An 18922-nucleotide genomic window follows, 5' to 3' on the forward strand; every position below is an offset into this window, starting at 1 on the left:
ATGTTTATAACAAGAATGGATATTCATATGTACTATGTCATTCCCACATTAATATTTAATTATAAAGTATCCTGGAAATTCCTGAAACTACAATCTTTGTTATACAGATAAGTTTTCAACAACTGATCATCTAGTCTGTCTCTTCTTGTCCACCAAACAAAAAGAGTAATAATTAATTAATGGAGACTCATAAAAGAGATTTCTCCCTGATCATTTGGAAATTATATGTATGAGACAAGACACTTGTCAGCACTGACATTAGAGTGTCGTGTTAACTTTTTAACTATATTGCAATGAATTTAATTAACAAAGAAATCTCTCTGCACAATAGAAATGTTTTAGAAAGTATGAAAGAATTCAAACGTTCGCTTTTCAATAAAACTACCAGCTACCACCCCAAAACACTGACTCGTTAGATCTGTGAAGCATTATCTGGTGTTTTCCTCAAGTTGTTCTCGTCATCTGTCATCCCTAACCAGGCCATCCTCTCTTTTAGTGCATTTCAAATAAAATTAACACGAGAACGCCAGACATCTGTGTAATTCCTGAAGTTGTCCTGAAAAGTTTTGAAAACAAATTATCTAAAAGGACAGCTGCCTTTATTAATGAAAATAGAAAGTGCTATTTCTACAAGACCCCTCTGTAATTAGAATAGTTACACTTCATACTTTGTTTTTTGTGTACAGTCTCCCTGTTAGCATTCAGTGCGTTTATTAAGACAGCCATCCGTGTTACTCATGATAGATGCAAACAGAAATCTGAATGGCAGTTTTATGCCTTTGGGCATTGTTCTTTTTTGACACTGTACATTGTCTTGAATAATCATAGCCTTTTCCTCCTTCTCAGGTTTTGCAGAATATTTTCACCAGTTGGAACTTGAGTTTTTTTTTCCCGATTTCTGACAATGTTTTTGTAATATTCATCGGTTTTGTTCATTTGTGGCTGTGCTAAATATTTGGCTACTACATCCTTTTCCAGCAATATGTGACTTGTCAAGTATGAGCAAAGTGGCATAGTAAAGAAATTTATATTCAGTATTATTTATTCCTTTTGAATGGATCCTCCAATTTGGGGGCCTTGCAGTTTGTTTCTCTTCCCACTTTGCTCCCCTCATCACTACTGTTACTTGCTACCAGGATTCTGCTTCTCCTGCTGTCTTAACACTTTCTTGCCTGTGTATAATCCCCAGCCTGGGTTTTTAAACGGACAGCTCTTTATCCTAATAAGCCCATCCCTATTAGAGGTACTAGTGAGAAGGACAGAAAGCGTTAGAAACCTTCCTACATGGGTGTCATCCACATAGCTTAACACTGGGGCCTTTTATCCTGACATACAAGGTGACCGTAATGCCACATTTAAGGTTGGGGAGATGAACCAATAGGGGATATTTTTGGAGTCAGGAGAGCCTCATGCCATTCCTGGAATCTCCCAACTGGGTTACGCTACTGTTCTGCTGCAAAACAAAGGCTGCAAATGTATTTTTAAATATATGAATGGAATCTTGATCAGCATTTTTTCCCAATTAAATAACTTCATTAAAAGTGTACTTTGAAAACCATTAAATGGGAACTGACTCCAATGTGAGTCATCTCTAAATGATCATTAATGTCTCCCAATCACTGGTCCTAAAAGATACATTTAAGAGACACAAAAATGCATTTGCCCTGAAATGCATGCCTTGTTGGGGAACACTGATTCCAGTTTGTGGCCATGGAAAACCACATTCAGTTTTCTAATGTCAGAATGTGTCCTCCTTAGCTGAGTTTTTATCCTTTTTGGAAACTACTTGGCTATTCACTAAGTCGGTGAGATAACGTGTGAAAGAAGTATACTGTTTGAGGCTTATTTACATGCTCCATAAATACTGGTTTGCTTTCCCACTCCCATCCCTACTGCTGAACAACCTTCAGACTTCACGCTGCAGCAGTTCTCGGCATTTTAGGGTCCAACTTCCTTGATAATATGATAATGACTATAACTCTTCTCCCCCATAATATCCAATGCACATACAATTTGACATTTGTTCATCTACTCCATGGACCCTCTCTGTGAGGCCAGCATAGGTCCCAGTTTCAGCACTAGTGCTAAAGAAGTATTTTTCAGAACTATGTCATAATATCACTTCATTGGTACTTCATGGCTTTCTAAAATGCTTGTTTCAGATTTTAGGAGGTTTTGAATGCTTAGATGAGAACCCCTCACCCCACCCTAAAAAGACACAATTTAATTTTGTAATAGATAGTGAAAAAGAAATAGTGCGGTAAAAAAAAAAGAAAGAAAGAAAGAAAGAAAATTTAAAACTAATTCCTGATGAGTAAATGCCTTAAAATATAAGAAGTTTCTGATGTTCACCTATGGAGTTATCTTCAGTGAGTTTTCTAATAAATACAGCAGGAGGGAAGTTGTTGTGTGGGGTTTGTTCTGTTTTGTTTTTCTTTTTCTTGAAGCAACTACTAATTTGGGATTCCACTGTGAGCAGCACAGTTCGGCTAAGGACAAGGTGTTCACATTCCCTTTATAGTGTCAATCTAAGTTTGAAATAAAGATAGATTTATTTTCCAATCTTTTCCAAATATTTCAAATAATTTCTATCACAAACATAATGTGTATTTTTACATTTGTTCTTAGAGGAAATTTATTCCAGATGTCTCTGAAAGTATTTTATTGATGTTTCTTTTACAAATTTAATGAACATAATTGAGAATAAAAGTATATACATGATAATACACCTTTTACAAAGATTTTAAGTTGGAAATGTGCGCAATGTTAGATGCAGATAAATCGCTGACATTGGTTAAAGATGAGTGCTGAATTATTGTTTTAATTACAAGTTTTTTATAGCAGGACTGTGCAAAGACTATATTTTCCTGGAATATTTGTAGTCAATCACCCTTATCAAGTCTTCAGATTCATTGTTTTCCAAAGACTAATGCGCCTCGCTTACCATTCAGTCAAATCCTGGCCCCTGGACTTCCTCCTCCCTGAATTAGGTTCAGGCATCTCTGAAAGGACCAACAGCTTAAGGTTTTATTTTATGGTATCTCTTTCAGGTGTGACCCTGGATTTTCTGGCCCAGCTTGTGAGATGGCATCCCAGACATTCCCAATGTTTATTTCTGAAAGCTTTGGCAGTTCCAGGCTCTCCTCTTACCATAACTTTTACTCTATCCGTGGTGCTGAAGTCAGCTTTGGTTGTGGTGTCTTGGCCAGTGGTAAGGCCCTGGTTTTCAACAAAGATGGGAGGCGTCAGCTAATTACATCTTTCCTTGACAGCTCACAATCCAGGTGAGTTAAGGCAGGGTGGAATACATATCGAAACCAGATGCTAATGATTGAAGTTAGATCTCTTTATTCTCCAGTTTTCTCCCTTTTTTGCTGATATGTACCTCTTTCAATTTTTAACCGAGAGGGAGCTTACAGTTAGTTTATACAGGGTTAATTTGCCCTAGTTTTTAATAAATTAAAAGACCTACTGATGACTTTTAAGATACTTAATGACTGACTAGGTTTTTAAACATATGAAATGTTAGCATCAAAACTGTGTTCTTAAGCCAAGGGCTAGTTAATTATTTATGTAGTTTTATTTATTTGACAGCTTGCAGAGGCTGATTAGATTTACTCTACATCTTCTCTTTCCCCAGTGCCTAATAAATAATGCAGTAAAGGAATGATTGGCACTTTAAGTGTATGTACACAAGTACATAGTATACAAGTATGTATAAACATACACTTATATTTGTATGGATATATCTGCATATAAACATGCATTGACCTCATCTTCTACACATATTCATACATCTCACAGTGAAATTACTTACATTTTATAAAAGGGAGATGAGTGGAAACATGCAGCTTTTGAGTAGTTCGTTTAAATTTGTTTGGAATTCTTTAAAAGCCAAAATGAGCATTATGATTAAAAATTTTTATGCACACACTAATTACAGACAATTCATGTCTAGGTTTCTCCAGTTCACATTGAGGCTGGGGAGCAAGTCTGTTCTGAGCACATGCAGAGCCCCCGACCAGCCTGGTGAAGGAGTTTTATTGCATTATTCGTATGATAATGGGATAACTTGGAAACTCTTGGAGCACTATTCATATCTCAACTATCATGAGCCCAGGTACGTTGGAAAGCATTTGGAAAAATGGTTAGAGTGATATCTCCTTCCTGGGGAAATCATCATTCAACTGGTGTAAGATTCAAGATATTTTTCCACTGAGAGATGATGAAGACAAAGATTGATGTGTCTTGCAATAAAAAAAACTGGCACGTCACATTCTTCTGTTTCATTAGTCCTACTGATTTCTGATAATTTGAGGAAATTTATTCTCATATTTTGAAATGTATATCTAAGGGAAATATTTTGATGCCCAGAAAAGAAAAAAAGTAGTTAACACTGTTATCCTTATTCAACTCTATTGCAGCCTATTGGATATGATTTTGATATGGTACTAAATGCTGTTAACAAGTAATTGTTATCAATATATTATAATATGTTATAATAAATTACATGGGACAATAATTCATAAAATCTGATAACGAGTATGTATTTAAAATTTGCATGTAATATGATTAAGTAAGGAGTATAGGTAAGTTTTTCTAGCAGGTATAGAGTCCCTGGCAAAAATGGAGTGTGAGGATTTACTTAAAGTCTTCAGGCCACTTCTGTTTTTCTTTAGCTTATCCATTTTATAACCTATAGTTGCAATTGTGAGATTTAAGTTTGGCTTCAAGCAGAGCCATCCTGCGATGTCATCAGAGTAGTAATCACCATTAGTGGTACAATTTCAGAGATGTCCAGAGGGCCCTCGCCTCTTCTGGAACGCTATTGACCTGCTCACTGGAAGTCTTTTAAAAGTTGCAGAAGAGGAGAATGAGAAAATTAAAATACCTTTAGAAGAGGTGACACTGTGGCTACATTCACAGTTAGTAAAGAACTACCACCATTTGCCTTTTGGAAGTACATTTTGATCATGGGGACATATGAAAGAGAGTGAGGGTTTTGGGCTCTGAGGTTTGCACTGGCACCAATGCAAAAAGACAGGGGCACTGATCATAGATTTAATATACTTAAAAATGTTGCTAACAGCAGTCACTACATTTAGGTGTTTGTAAGTAAATGAGAACTTTTATTTTCATAGAAAATAGAGTAGCATGTAACAGAGATAATAGTTAACAACTTATGAATTACAATTATTTATATTATAAAATTTTAAGAACACATCAAATGTGTTGAGTATTTTCCCTATAAAGGTAAATGAAAGGCGAAGTTCAACTTTCTCACTCAGTAGACACACATGAATACCAAAGAAACATTTCATAGACTCTCCAGTAAATATTAAAAGAGAATTAAATGAAAATCAAGATGATAATAATAATGATGAGAGCATGAAGAAAATATCACTGTCCTAAGTCAACTTGGCCTAAAACACGATTTTTTTTAACAAGGATGGACAGCTCCAAAATTCAATAATCTTTATCATGAAATTTAATTAATCTGTGTTGATCTGAAAAATAATTACACATTTAATGTGCTATTGCAAAGGTGCATTTAATCTTGCCTGCCATTTGACAGCAACATTTTTCTTCTAAGCAGAATCAACATGGCTTTTCAGCACTAGGTATGTGCATTGCTTAAAAGATTAAGATCGAGTGGAGATTTTTTTAAAAAGAGAACATGGTAGAGGTATTAAGAACACTTTTATTTTTCACGCATGTACCTCTGTCCATGAGACTCTTCCTCCATCTCCATCTTTCTTACAAATATTAATAAAAGGTGACATGGCAGAAGTAGAATTTGATATATTTTAGATTCTAAATTACATTTTATACGATAAATAACACAAACCATGTAAGTTCTTCATAGGAGAGTTAAATATATCTTGATGCCTTTAGCCATTTGCTCTATTTTCTTCAGTATAAATTCCTGCCTGTAATTGCTGTCAATTCCATATTGTCCCTCTCAGCCTTGGCTGTTCGAAAATGAGGTATGATCCATAAATTAGATATGCTAGTTAGCTAATCACTATTACTCCTAGCCAATTTCTAATAATTTGTTTGCCTGTGAGTCACTTAGTAAATAAAAGAACTCTTTATAAAATGTAAAGCCTGTACATTTATCTGAGTTGATCTTTTAATTCAAACTGACTAGAATGTCAAGAATTAATTGGTATTTTTAATGTAAAACCTTATATCACTGCTGAAACTAAAATTATTCTACATTTTTCTTAATTATAGGGCTTGTTTCTTATTCTAAAATTATTATAAAGCCAATTTTTATTTTAGTTTTGCTTTGATTATGTGATGACAAGAAGTGTCTGGGCTTAGTCTCTGCCCCAAAAGGAAAATTGATAACAGAAAGTTGACCCAAGTCCCTGGGATGTAGGCATGTTCAGATCAGATGGTTCCATAGCTATCCTGACCAGCTACTGCAGTATGCACGGAGTAGTGGAAGCAGACATTCCCACCCCACTCAGATATGAAGTAAATGTCAAGAGCACAGGCTCTACAACCATCCTGCCTAGATTCAGCTCTGGACATTGTCACCTGAAAGCCGCTTAACGTTAGGGAGAATATTTGACCTTTCTGTGCCTCAGTATTCAAATTTCTATTGGGGTATACGGACAATATGTACTTCATTTATGCAGCAAAAATTTGTTGAGTTTTTGTTGTACGCCAGATACTATTCTAAGTACTAGGACACAATAGTGAAAAACCAAAAAATATCTCTGACTTTGCCATAAGGATATTATCCCAACTTCACTGATGAAGATGGCGAGCCACATAGAAGTTGAGTACCTTCCCTGCAGCTGCAAACTTATTACCTACTAGTTAATATTAACTACTAGCTAATAGAACTTATTAACTACTAATTAATCAATCAGAGTGGGGACTTCAACCCAAGAGTCTGATTACAGACCCACAGTCTTAATGTCTCTGCCAAGGAAAATATTGGTCATTTCAATTACTATTACCACACACACACACACACACACACACACACACACACACGTGTGTGTGTGTGTGTGTGTGTGTATGCATTAAATAAAGGAAAATAACCTTTGAAGTTGCCTGAGAAATTCTACTTTTCAGTTGTTATTTTTAAATTATCTTTATTTTCATCAGAGAGAATAGTAACTGCTTCTAAAATTATTAATATAAAGGAAAATTATAATTTTCTAGTAACATAATGGTCAAAGTAAATTATTAAATTAATGCATAATGTTTTCATTATTGAGCCAGTTTAAATATAGTTTAATTGTTTTATTTCTTTACATATTTGATGTTAATACAAATAAATATACTTATTTGATTATTTAATAAATACTTAGAAATTAAAGTGAAAATTACTAAAATACTCAATTTAACTAAATTTTACTCTTTTAATATTTCACATTGGTAAAAAAATTAACAGATTTAAAGTATTTAAAAGTAAAAACCGTAAATGTTATTTTAATTTAAGCAGTGTTTTAAAATTTATATTTCTGGGGGCACCTGGGTGGCTCAGTCATTAAGCATCTGCCTTCGGCTCAGGTCATGATCCCAGGGTCCTGGGATCAAGCCCCCGCATCGGGCTCCCTGCTCAGCAGGAAGCCTGCTTCTCCCTCTCCCATTCCCCCTGCTTGTGTTCCCTCTCTCACTTAGTCTCTCTCTGTCAAATAAATAAATAAAATCTTTTTAAAAAATTAAAAAAATAAAAAATAAATAAAATTTATATTTCTGTATTTGAATATTGATTTTTCATTATTTAAAGAGTGTGTTTTCTCACATTGCAAAAAATTCTACCAGTCTTTTACTGGTAGTTTGTATAATTAATAGCGATGAAAATCATGTTATTCTATCCCATATTTCCGTATACAAATTATTTAAAGAGAAAATAGGTATCATTTTTAATAACTCTAAGTATATAAAAAATTACATTTCCAAAATGTGACTTGACATTTTTTATGCAGTAACTAAGAATAAACATAATACAAATATGAAAGTCAATCTGATTTCTAATTAAATCCAGCCTTAGACATTGAAGTTTTTAAATAATTTCTTTTTTTTTTTTTAAATAATTTGTTTCTAAGTTATCCAACTAGTCACCTGTCTTAGGGAGCTTTCCTTTGCTCGCTGGGAAAAAGACTCAGTCCCTTTAGTGTGTGTTTGCCGCGAACACCTCTCCTGGCATTTAATTGTGCATTGATGGAGACAAATGTTCCATTTGGCATTTGCTTCATATCTCACCTTGTGTATGGATGTGAGCAGCATGGTACTGTGATTTATGGAGCTTTCAGGCAGATGTTGCAGTGGCAATTAATGTAGGTCTCCTGCTGCTGTGTGCAGTAATTGCTCCTGGAAATTAGATATTATTCTTAATTTTCTTCCCCATTTGTCACATACAGGTTTGTTGTCAGAGCCACCATGACACAGCAAGTCACCTCATACACTGCTAAAGTCATGGGAATTAGGAAGTGCCACAGTTCCAACAAGACTCAAACTGTAATATGTGTAACAAAGTGCCCACAATCCTTTTTCAGATGAAGGGACAAATCCTGCCACTTTGACAACTGTGTTTTATTGAGTTAGCTTTCCTGAAAGCAGTCATATTTTTGGATGTGTTTAGAGGACTTGGAGTCAGACAAGAAATTGGAAATCTCAAAAGAATGTTTATAATAGTGGGAGAACTATTTTTTTAAATGCTGTACCACAGGAAAAAAATATTCTCTTGTGAATGTTTGTACTTTAAGATATCAAAGTAATCAGAACGTTTACTTTTATTTTTTTTTCCTTTAGAATAATCTCCGTAGAGTTACCGGATGATGCAAGACAGTTTGGAATTCAGTTCAGATGGTGGCAACCATATCATTCTTCCCAGGGAGAAGACGTATGGGCCATTGATGAGATTATCATGACATCTGTCCTTTTCAACAGCATTAGCCTTGACTTTACCAATCTTGTGGAGGTCACTCAGTCTCTGGGATTCTACCTTGGAAATGTTCAGCCATACTGTGGCCATGACTGGACACTTTGGTAAGAATCTCATCTCTGTTGTTGTTGTAATTTGCATTGAGGATTGGAACACAAGAATGATCTTCTAGTCCATCCAGCACTTAGTCATTTGCTGACAAATATTTACTGAATACGAACCATTTCAAAAGTCATTATTATGTCTACAAGTAAGATATCTTGGGAAGGAGGACTGAAAGCAAAATACTGATAGATTTAAATAAATATAACCCACTGTTACATATAAAAACCTTCTTCCAAAAGTGTTAATAACTAACGTGACTAACACATTGTCCCTTCGTGGAGGCCCACCATGGTCATGGTGAAATGTGAAATCACTCTAATGACTATTTTAATAAAATTTGTCATAACTAGTTCTCTTTTCATGCTGTCTTCCATACAGTCGAGGAAGTTCTCTCATCCCTAACTTATTGACTCAGATCTCCTTTTAAGTCCATCTTATCAAGCAATACCGGACCACCAAGCCATATAACGTTGTTGGGGTTTCAAGATTATGGAATAACCTGCTCAAGATACCTTTCCGTCTTAGATTTATGGTCAAATGCAAGCTTAGTTATACATTAAACAGTAAATAAATATAATAAACAGTAAATAAATAATTTAAGACCATGATTAGGACTTTAAGTGATGTTCAGTGATTAACTGGCATCAAGAGGTGGCTACTTTAGGTAGGGAGAAGGTGGAGGCTGTGGTCAGGGAGTTCAGATGGTGGGTAGGATATATTCCACTGATGAGAATGTAGGAGAAAAAGGAAATTCCAACCACATGAAGATCTGAAAGAAGACCATTCCAACCACAGGAAAATTTGCAGTGCAAAAACTCCAGAAGTGAGACTGACTGTGGCATAGTCAAGGACCAGGAAGCCCAGGGAGGGAGGGAGCAAATGTCAGGAATAGAAGCCATGAGGTGTGCAAAGTCCAGACCACGTAGGGCTTTTAGGCCCAGTGACTCTAGATTAAAACTCAGGTCTGCCTCATTCCAAAACCCACAGCCTTCACCAGTGTGCATACTGCCCCTCTCTCGATTCCTCTAGGGCTTTAAACATGATTGAGGAATAATTTTCTAAGAAAGTTTTACTTTCTATGGAGTCATGGTCAGACCAATTTAATTTCTCCAGACAAATGTCACCAAAAGCTATTCACTGCAGTTGTCTCCAGAGAACATATCATAAATGACCCATCAGTGACCTTATCATAATTAGAGGTAAATTTTACACACCATTGCACAGAAAATTACCTTTGATGGGAATTGTACATGGACATCACATCTCACACACAGCAGGCTAACATTCTAGCGTCAAAATGACAGCTAATGGAATGGAAGTACAGCTGGTCACTTTTGCTGCAAGCACTTTGGAACTAGATAGAATGAGATTTCTATATGGGAAAGTGTGAATGGTTATACTGTGTGTTTTTTATTTGATAGCCTCAGATGCTTGCTTCTTTCTTAGTCCTTGAGACTTCAAAAAAGACAAAGAGGTGAGGCGAAGTAAGAAGCAGCAAAGAAGCAAAATGAGATTTATTAGAATTATATGCTTCTGAAAATTTAAATTGACCTGAATTAACAGTAATTCAAATCAGTCATATACCATAAACCATATCCCCCATGATTTGTGTTGTAGGTTTTTTCCCAGCCCTTTTAATGCAACAATGAGTCATATCATGAATGCAAGTCCTGTATCATGTTTATTTTCATAAATAGTTAACATCTGCTCAAATAGACTCCAAAGTTGCTGAGCATTTTAATTTAACACTTGGGTTGAATGCATGATAACAGCAGTTTAATTTCTGTGCTTTGATCAAAACCCTAAGAACAATATCCTTTCACACGAGTCTGATGAATATTCTTAACCCACCACTGCTTTAATTGGTGGAGATACATTTACTTTGTGAAAATACAATCACAGTAATTATAGAAAACCATAAGAAAATATAAATAATTGTACAATCCCCATGGGCACCTTAAGCAGCACCGTGGGAGTTTTATTAACAACCACATGTGAGCAATCAGATTTGACTTTCTGATCTTCTCTGAAATGAAAAGGAGTTGTCTTGGTTATGAAACAACAGAGTATACTTTGGCAGTGATAATGAGACTAGAGAAATACATTAACTACTTTAATAAGGACATGAAAAATTCTCGCCGCTCATTAAAATGAAGCAACATGGAAGATCTCAAACTGTTCCCATTTTCTTAGCCAGTGAGTCAGAATAAAGCCCCTTTTAATGACACTGTTTTCTCGCTGCTGCTGTTGAGGAATATATTGTTCAAGTTCAACGAGAACTCACTTTGGCAATGTTTTTCAGAAACACTTGTTACAATATTGAAATTCAAGTGATGGTATTACCAACTATTTATCCTAACCTAGTCCAGAATGAGTTGTTATTTATTTTTTTATGTAAAACCTTTGGAGCATATTATCTTATTAAGTAAACATTCTTTGAACATGTTCAAGTATGTAGCCTCTGCCCTTCAATGACCTGTTCCTCCCAAGGGAAATTTTGAAATGTATACATGTTCTCTACAAATGGCTGGTGTTAAATTAATTATTGTTGGCTTTTCCCAGCTGTGAGTTCATTTGGTTCTTGTTTTCTAACTCATGACTTTCCATGTGCATGGATTGTTGCTGCTGAGTGTTCTCCAGGGAGAACTTGGACAACTGCTTTTTCATTAGAAGAATTAGAGTCAATATGCTATAAATCACTTCACAGTGTTTCGTCATAGAGCCCTTTTTTCCACAGAGAAATGAATTGCTGTTAATTATTTGTAGGACTTTCCTTTCTTCTATGCACAGTATCTGATATCAGAACCTCTATCTGCTTTCTGTTCTAAAAATAGTCTTTAAAACTTCCTCCATATATTTTAAGATCACTAAGGGAATAATCTTAATTGAGGTTTAAGATTATCTGACTAATACTATTAGTGATAATACCAAAGGACATTGACATTCGTCTATCTAGTAGACTAGCAAGGTATACAGGTGGTAAGGACATTGCTGTCATATATATAAGATTTTGGTTTCAAAATGTATACAGCTGTGAGGGATGGTTGTTATAGCATATTAGAATTGGCTTTTGGTTTTAGTAGCAGAGAGGAGTTTTCCAGACAAGCAAAAGCTGAAGGAGTTCAGGGTGCCCATCTGGCTCAATCAGTAGAGCATGCGATTCTTGATCTCAGGGTCGTGAGTTCGAGCCCCATGTTAGATGTGGAGCCTACTTTAAAAAAGAAAAGAAAAAGCTGAAGGAGTTCAACACTGCTAGGCGGGCCTTACAAAAATGTTAAAGGAAGCTTTGACAGCTGAAACAAAAGGACACTAACTAGTAACAGAAAAACATTTGAAAGCATAAACCTCACTGGCAAAGGTAGGTATATGGTTAAATTCAGAAAGCTCCAATGTTGTAATGATGGTAACTAAATCACTTATAAACTTAGTGTGATGATTAAAAGACAAAAGTAGTAAAAATAACTATAATTACAATAATTTGTTAATGGATACACAAGAGAAAAAGATGTAAATTGTAACATCAAAAACATAAAATGTGGGTAGAGGGAGTAAAAATGTGGAGCTTTATAGTATGCATTCAAACCTATCAGCTTCAAATAGACTGTTACAAATATAAGATGTTTTACATAAGCCTATGGTGCCAACAAAGCAAAAATCTATAGTAAATACACAAAAGATAAAGAGAAAGGAATCTAAGCATACCACTACAGAAAATTACCAAATCACAGAGGAAAAGAGCAAGAGAAAAAAACAAACAAATGAATTAAAAACAGCCAAAAAACAATTAACAAAATGGCAATAGTTAGTCCATACCTATCAATAATCACCTTAAATGTAAATGGACTAAATCCTCCAATCAAATGACATTGACTGAATGAATGAATAAAAATGTAAGACCCAACTATATGCTGCCTACAGGAGACTCAGTTTAGCTTTAAGACCACATACAGACTGAAAATGAAAGGATGGAAAAGATATTCCATACAGATGGAAGCCAAAAGAAAGCAGGGTTAACTAAGCTTATATCAGACAAAATACACTTTAGGGAAAAAACCATAGTAAGAGACAAAGAAGGTCACTATATAATGATAAAGGGGTCAATCCAACAAGTGGATATAACACTGGTAGATATGCATGTGCCCAGCATAGGAGGACCTAAGTATATAAACCAAATATTAACAGACCTGAAGGAAGAAATAGACAACAATGCAATAATAATAGAGGACTTCAGTAACCCACTCTCAATAATGGATAGAGCATCCAGACAGAATATCAATAAGAAAACATTGAACTTCAAGGTCCCATTAAACTAGATGGACTTAACAGATATTTACAAAAGGACATTCCATCCCATGCAAAGAATACATATTCTTATCAAGCACACACAAAATATTCTTCAGAATAGATCATAGGCTAGGACACAAAACAGGTCTTAAAATTTTTAAGAAGGCTGAAATCATATTAAGCAACTCTTTCTACCACAATGGTTTGACATTAGAAATCAATTACAAGGAGAAAATTAGAAAATTCATAAATGTGGAGATTAAACAATCAATGGGTCAAAAAATCAAAAGAAAAAAACATGTCTTGAGACAAATGAAAATGGAATTAGAGCATACCAAAATGTATGGGATGCAGCAAAAAGAAGTTTCATAACAATAAATGCCTACATTAAGAAACAAGAAAGATCTCAAGTAAACACCCTAACTTACACTTCAAGAAGTAGATAAAAAAAAAAACTAAGTCCAAAGTTAGCAGAATGAAGGAAATAACAAAGATCAGAGCAGAAATAAATGAAATAGAGATTAAAAAGTAGAAAAGTCAACCAGTGAAAGTGAGAGTGGGTTTTTTAAAAAGATTTTATTTATTAGCGTGTGAGTGGGGGGAGGGGCAGAAGGAGAGGGACAAGCAGACTCCCTGCTGATCAGGGAGCCCAATGAGGGGCTCAATCTCAGGGTCCAGGGATCATGACCTGAGCCGAAGGCAGACATTTAACTGACTGAGCCAGAGTTAACCGACTGAGCCACCCAGGCACTGCCATAAGAGTGGTTTTTTGTAATAAACAAAATAGGCAAACCTTTAGCTAGACTCACCAAAAAAAAGGACTCAAATAAAATCAGAAATGAAAAAGGAGAAGTTACACCTGATACCACAGAAATACAAAGGGTTGTAAGAGAACTATGAACAATTATACACCAACAAATATAGATAACCCAGAAGAAATGGATAAATTCCTGGAAACATACAACCTACCAAAACTAAATCCTCAACACAATATTAGCAAACTGAATTCAACAATACATTAAAAGGATCGTACACCATGATTATGTGGGATTTATTCCAGGGATTCAAGGTTGGTTCCACATGTGCAAATCAATCAGTGTGATATACCACAAACAAAATTAAGGATAAAAATCATATGGTCATCTCAGTAGACACAGAAAAAGCATTTGGCAAAATTCAACAGGAATTTATGATAAAAACTCTCAACAAATTGGGTATATATGGAATATACCACAACATGATAAAGGTCATATATGAAAAGCCCACAGCTAATATCATACTTAATGGTGAGAAGCTGAAACTTTTCCCCTAATATCAGTAACCAGACAAGGATGCCCACCCCACTTTCATTGACCATAGTACTAGAAGTCCTAGTGGGAGCAATTAAGTAAGAAAAAGAAATAAAAGGCTCTAAATCAGAAAGGAAGAAGTAAAATTGTCTCTATTTACAGGTGACATGATATATACAGAAAACTTTAAAGACTTCACAAATAAACTCTAAGAACTGGTAAACAAATTCAGTAACAATGCAGGATACAAAATCAATATAGGAAAAAAACCCAAGTGTTTATACACTAAAAATGAACTACCAGAAAAAGAAGTTAAGAAAACAATCCCATTGACAATTATGTCAAAAGAATAAAATACATAGGAACAAATTTAACCAAGGAGGTGAAAGACCTATACATTGAAATCAATAAGACAATGATGAAATAAATTATAGAAGACACAAACAAAGGGGTGCCTGGGTGGCTCAGTCGGTTAAACATCTACCTTCAGCTCAGGTCATGATCTAAAGGGTCCTGGGATCGAGCCCCGTGTAGGGCTCCCTGCTCAGTGCGGAGCCTACTTCTCCCTCTCCTCCCTGCTTGTGTTCTCTCTCTCACTATCTATCTCTCAAATAAATAAATAAAACCTTTTAAAAAAAGACACAAACAAATACAAAGATACTCTATGTTCATGGATTAGAAGAATTAGTGTTTAAATGCCCATTTAGTTGCTACTCAAAGCAATCTATAGATTTAATGCAACCCCAATTGAAATTCCAAAGGCATTTTTCACAGAAATAGGACAAACAATCCTAAAATTTTTATGGAACCACAAAAGACCCCAAAAGCAATCTGAGCAGTATAGCCAAAGCACTCATGAGAAGGAAGAACAAAGCTGGAAGCATTACATTTCCTGGTTTCAAACTACCTTACAAAGGTATAGTAATCAAAACAGTATGATATTAGCATGAAAACAGACACATAGATATACAGAGAACAGAATAGAGAGCTTAGACATAAACCCACACAGATATGGTCAATTCATTTTTGACAAAAGAGCCAAGAATGTACAATGAGGAATGGACAGTTCCTTCAGTAAATGGTATTTGGAAAACTGGACAGCCACATGCAAAGGAATGAACAGGACCACTATCTTATGCCATACAGAAAGATGTATTCAAAATATGAATCAAAAACTTGAACATAAGAGCTGAAACCATAAAACTCCTAGAAGAAAACAAAGATGGTAAACAACTTGACATAGATCTTGGCAGTGATTTTTTGGAGATATAATACCAATCAGAGGCAACAAAAGCAAAAATCAACAAGTCAGACTACATTAAACTACAAGGTTTCTTCACAGCAAAAAAAAAACAAAACCATTAATAAAATGGAAAGGCAATCTATGAAATGCAGGAAAATAATTGCAAATCTTATATCCAATAGGGCCTTAACATCCAAAATGAATAAAGAACACATACCACACAATGGCAAAAACAAACGAACAAACACATAACCTGGTTAAAAATAGGCAGAGGATGTAAGTAGATACTTTCCCAAGGAATACATGCAAATGGTCAGCAGGTATGAAAAGGTGCACAACATCACTAATCATCAGAGAAATACAAGTGCAAACTACAATGAGCTATTACCCCACACCTGTTAGAATGGCTGTTATCAAAAAAGACAAAAAGTAACAAGTATTGGTGAGGATGTGGAGAAAAGGGAGCCCTCGTACACTGTTGGTGGGAATGTAAATTGGCACAGCTACTATGAAAAACAGTATGGAGGTTCTTCAAAAAATTAAAAATAGAACTACCATATGATTCCGTAATTCCAGTCCTGAGAATATATATGAAGGAAATGAAGTCATTATCTTGAAAAGATACATGTATTCTCATGTTCATGGCAGCATTATTTACAGTAGCCAAGATGTGGAAATAACTTAAGTGTCCATCCATGGATGAATGGATAAAGAAAATGTGATATATATGTACAAAAGAATGTTTTCAACCATAAAAAAGAAGGAAATCCTACCATTCACAATAACTTGGATTGACCTTGGGAAAAAAAGCAAACTCACAGATACAGAGAACAGATTGGTAGTTGCTAGAGGTGGGAGGTAGGGAGTGGGTGAAATGGGTAAAGGTGGTCAAAAGGCACAAACTTATGATACATATGATACATGTCTCTGATTGACTTATTTCGCTCAGCATAATACCTCACTGATATGAGGAATTCTTAATCTCAGGAAACAAACTGAGGGTTGCTGGAGTGGTGGGGGGTGGGAGGGATGGGGTGGCTGGCTGCTAGACACTGGGGAGGGTATGTGCTATGGCGAGCACTGTAAATTGTATAAGACTGTTGAATCACAGATCTGTACCTCTGAAACAAATAATACATTATATGTTAAAAAAAGAAGAAGAAGATAGCAGGAAGGGGAAAATGAAGGGGGAGAAATCGGAGGAGGAGACGAACTATGAGAGACTATGGACTCTGAGAAACACACTGAGGGTTTTAGAGGGGAGGGGGTGGGGGGATGGGTTAGCCTGGTGATGGGTATTAAGGAGGGCACGTACTGAATGGAGCACTGGGTGTTATATGCAAATAATGAATCATGGAACACTACATCACAAACTAATAATGTAATGTATGGTGATAAACATAACATAATAAAATTTTAAAAAAGGCACAGACTTTCAGTTACAAGATAAATAAGTTATGGGCATATAATTTACAGCATGAAGACCATAGTTAGACTGCACAGGCACACCTCAGATATTGTAAGTTCTGTTCCAGACTACCCCAATAAAGCAAATGTTAGAAAAAGCAAGTCACACGAATTTTTTGGTTTCCAAGTGCATAGGAAAGTTACGTTTACACTATACTGTAGTATACTAAGTGTGGAATAGCATGATGTCTAAAAAAAGTACTTACCTTAATTTAAAAATATTTTATTGCTAAAAAAATATTTTATTGCTAAAAAATGCTAACCATCATCTGAGCTTTCACTGAATCATTATCACTGATAACAGATCACTACAACAAATATATTAATAATGATAATGTTTGAAATATTGTGAGAGTTACCAAAACGTGACACAGAGACACCAAATAAGCAAATGCCAATAGAACTTTGCTCAACACAGGGTTGCCACAAACCTTCAATTTGTAAAACAAACAAAAAAACCCCAGATATCTGCAAAGTACAATAAAGCAAAGCACAATAAAACGAGGTATGCTTATTTTGTGTATTTGAAAGTTGCTAAGAGAGTAGATCTTAAAAGTTCTCATCACAAGAAAAAAATATTTGTAACTATGTGAAGTGACTGGATGTTGACTAAACTTATCATGGTGATCATTTCACTATGTATACATATACCAAATCATTATGCTTGGTACCTGAAACTAATACAATAGTATATGTCAATTATATCTCAATAAAACGGGCAAAGATTAAAGTAAAAAAAGATGGAAAAAAGAAAAGATATAGTTTTTAGTGGTGCTTGAGGAAAAGCAGATTTAATTAAAAGATTTAGAGATCAATGACATGTAGAAATGTTGAAAGGCTTCCTAGGTACTTTGATGGGTGTTAAAATAAAAGGTACTCGTTCCTTGTTATGTGTAATTTTTTTTTAATTAAAGTGCTCTCTTTTCTTTATACAAGTAAATCAGTAGCACTTGCATTGTTAGGGTCGGTTTTTAGAAAGAGAAATTTCCTAAGGTTTGTCATGAAAGTGGAGAGAAAATAGAAAAGCAACATGCAAAAGTGAAATGAGCTGTGAATGACAACAGGCTCAATCAAGAAAACAGGGTAATGTGATGCAGTATTTAGTGTTGTGATGGGAGGATTTGGGATGCCTAGTTTTTCACACCAGCCCCAGGTGGCACAGTCAGCCCAGGGGATGTAGGAAAATACAGGTGTAAAAGGGGGAGAACAGCTACAAGGTGGGTGTCCCATGAAATGAAATCCTCACATTGAAAAAGCCTAATTTATTTTGGTGTGTTGAAGAGTTTATTAGCATTCAGTTTAAAAAGATTTACACCTGTGGTATATCAAGACACAGGAGTTCTTTTTTTTTTTTAAGGATGATTTTAATATATTTAACTCACTTTTTTAAACATATAATGTATTATTTGTTTCAGAGGTACAGATCTGTGATTCAATAGTCTTACACAATTCACAGCACTCACCATAGCACATACACTCCCCAGTGTCTATCACCCAGCCACCCCATCCCTCCCACCCCCACCACTCCAGCAACCCTCAGTTTGTTTCCTGAGATTAAGAATTCCTCATATCAGTGAGGTCATATGATACATGTTTCTCTGATTGACTTATTTCGCTCAGCAT

At 35.3% G+C, this 18922-nt stretch overlaps 1 protein-coding gene across 2 annotated transcripts in view; it reads left to right on the plus strand.

The window, feature by feature from the left end:
- The window catches only part of RELN (reelin), a 499645-nt gene that overhangs the window by 340601 nt on the left and 140122 nt on the right, over positions 1 to 18922 (plus strand). For both annotated transcript variants that reach the window (XM_073898696.1, XM_025873239.2), the window contains exons 18-20: positions 3051 to 3284; positions 3959 to 4120; positions 8779 to 9015. In XM_073898696.1, the coding sequence (XP_073754797.1) occupies positions 3051 to 3284; positions 3959 to 4120; positions 8779 to 9015 (633 nt within the window). The remainder of the gene's footprint in view (positions 1 to 3050; positions 3285 to 3958; positions 4121 to 8778; positions 9016 to 18922) is intronic.

Source organism: Callorhinus ursinus, unplaced genomic scaffold (genome assembly GCF_003265705.2).
Source record: "Callorhinus ursinus isolate GAN/ISIS: 27379988/994484 unplaced genomic scaffold, GSC_fseal_2.0 scaffold12, whole genome shotgun sequence".
Taxonomy (NCBI): domain Eukaryota; kingdom Metazoa; phylum Chordata; class Mammalia; order Carnivora; family Otariidae; genus Callorhinus; species Callorhinus ursinus.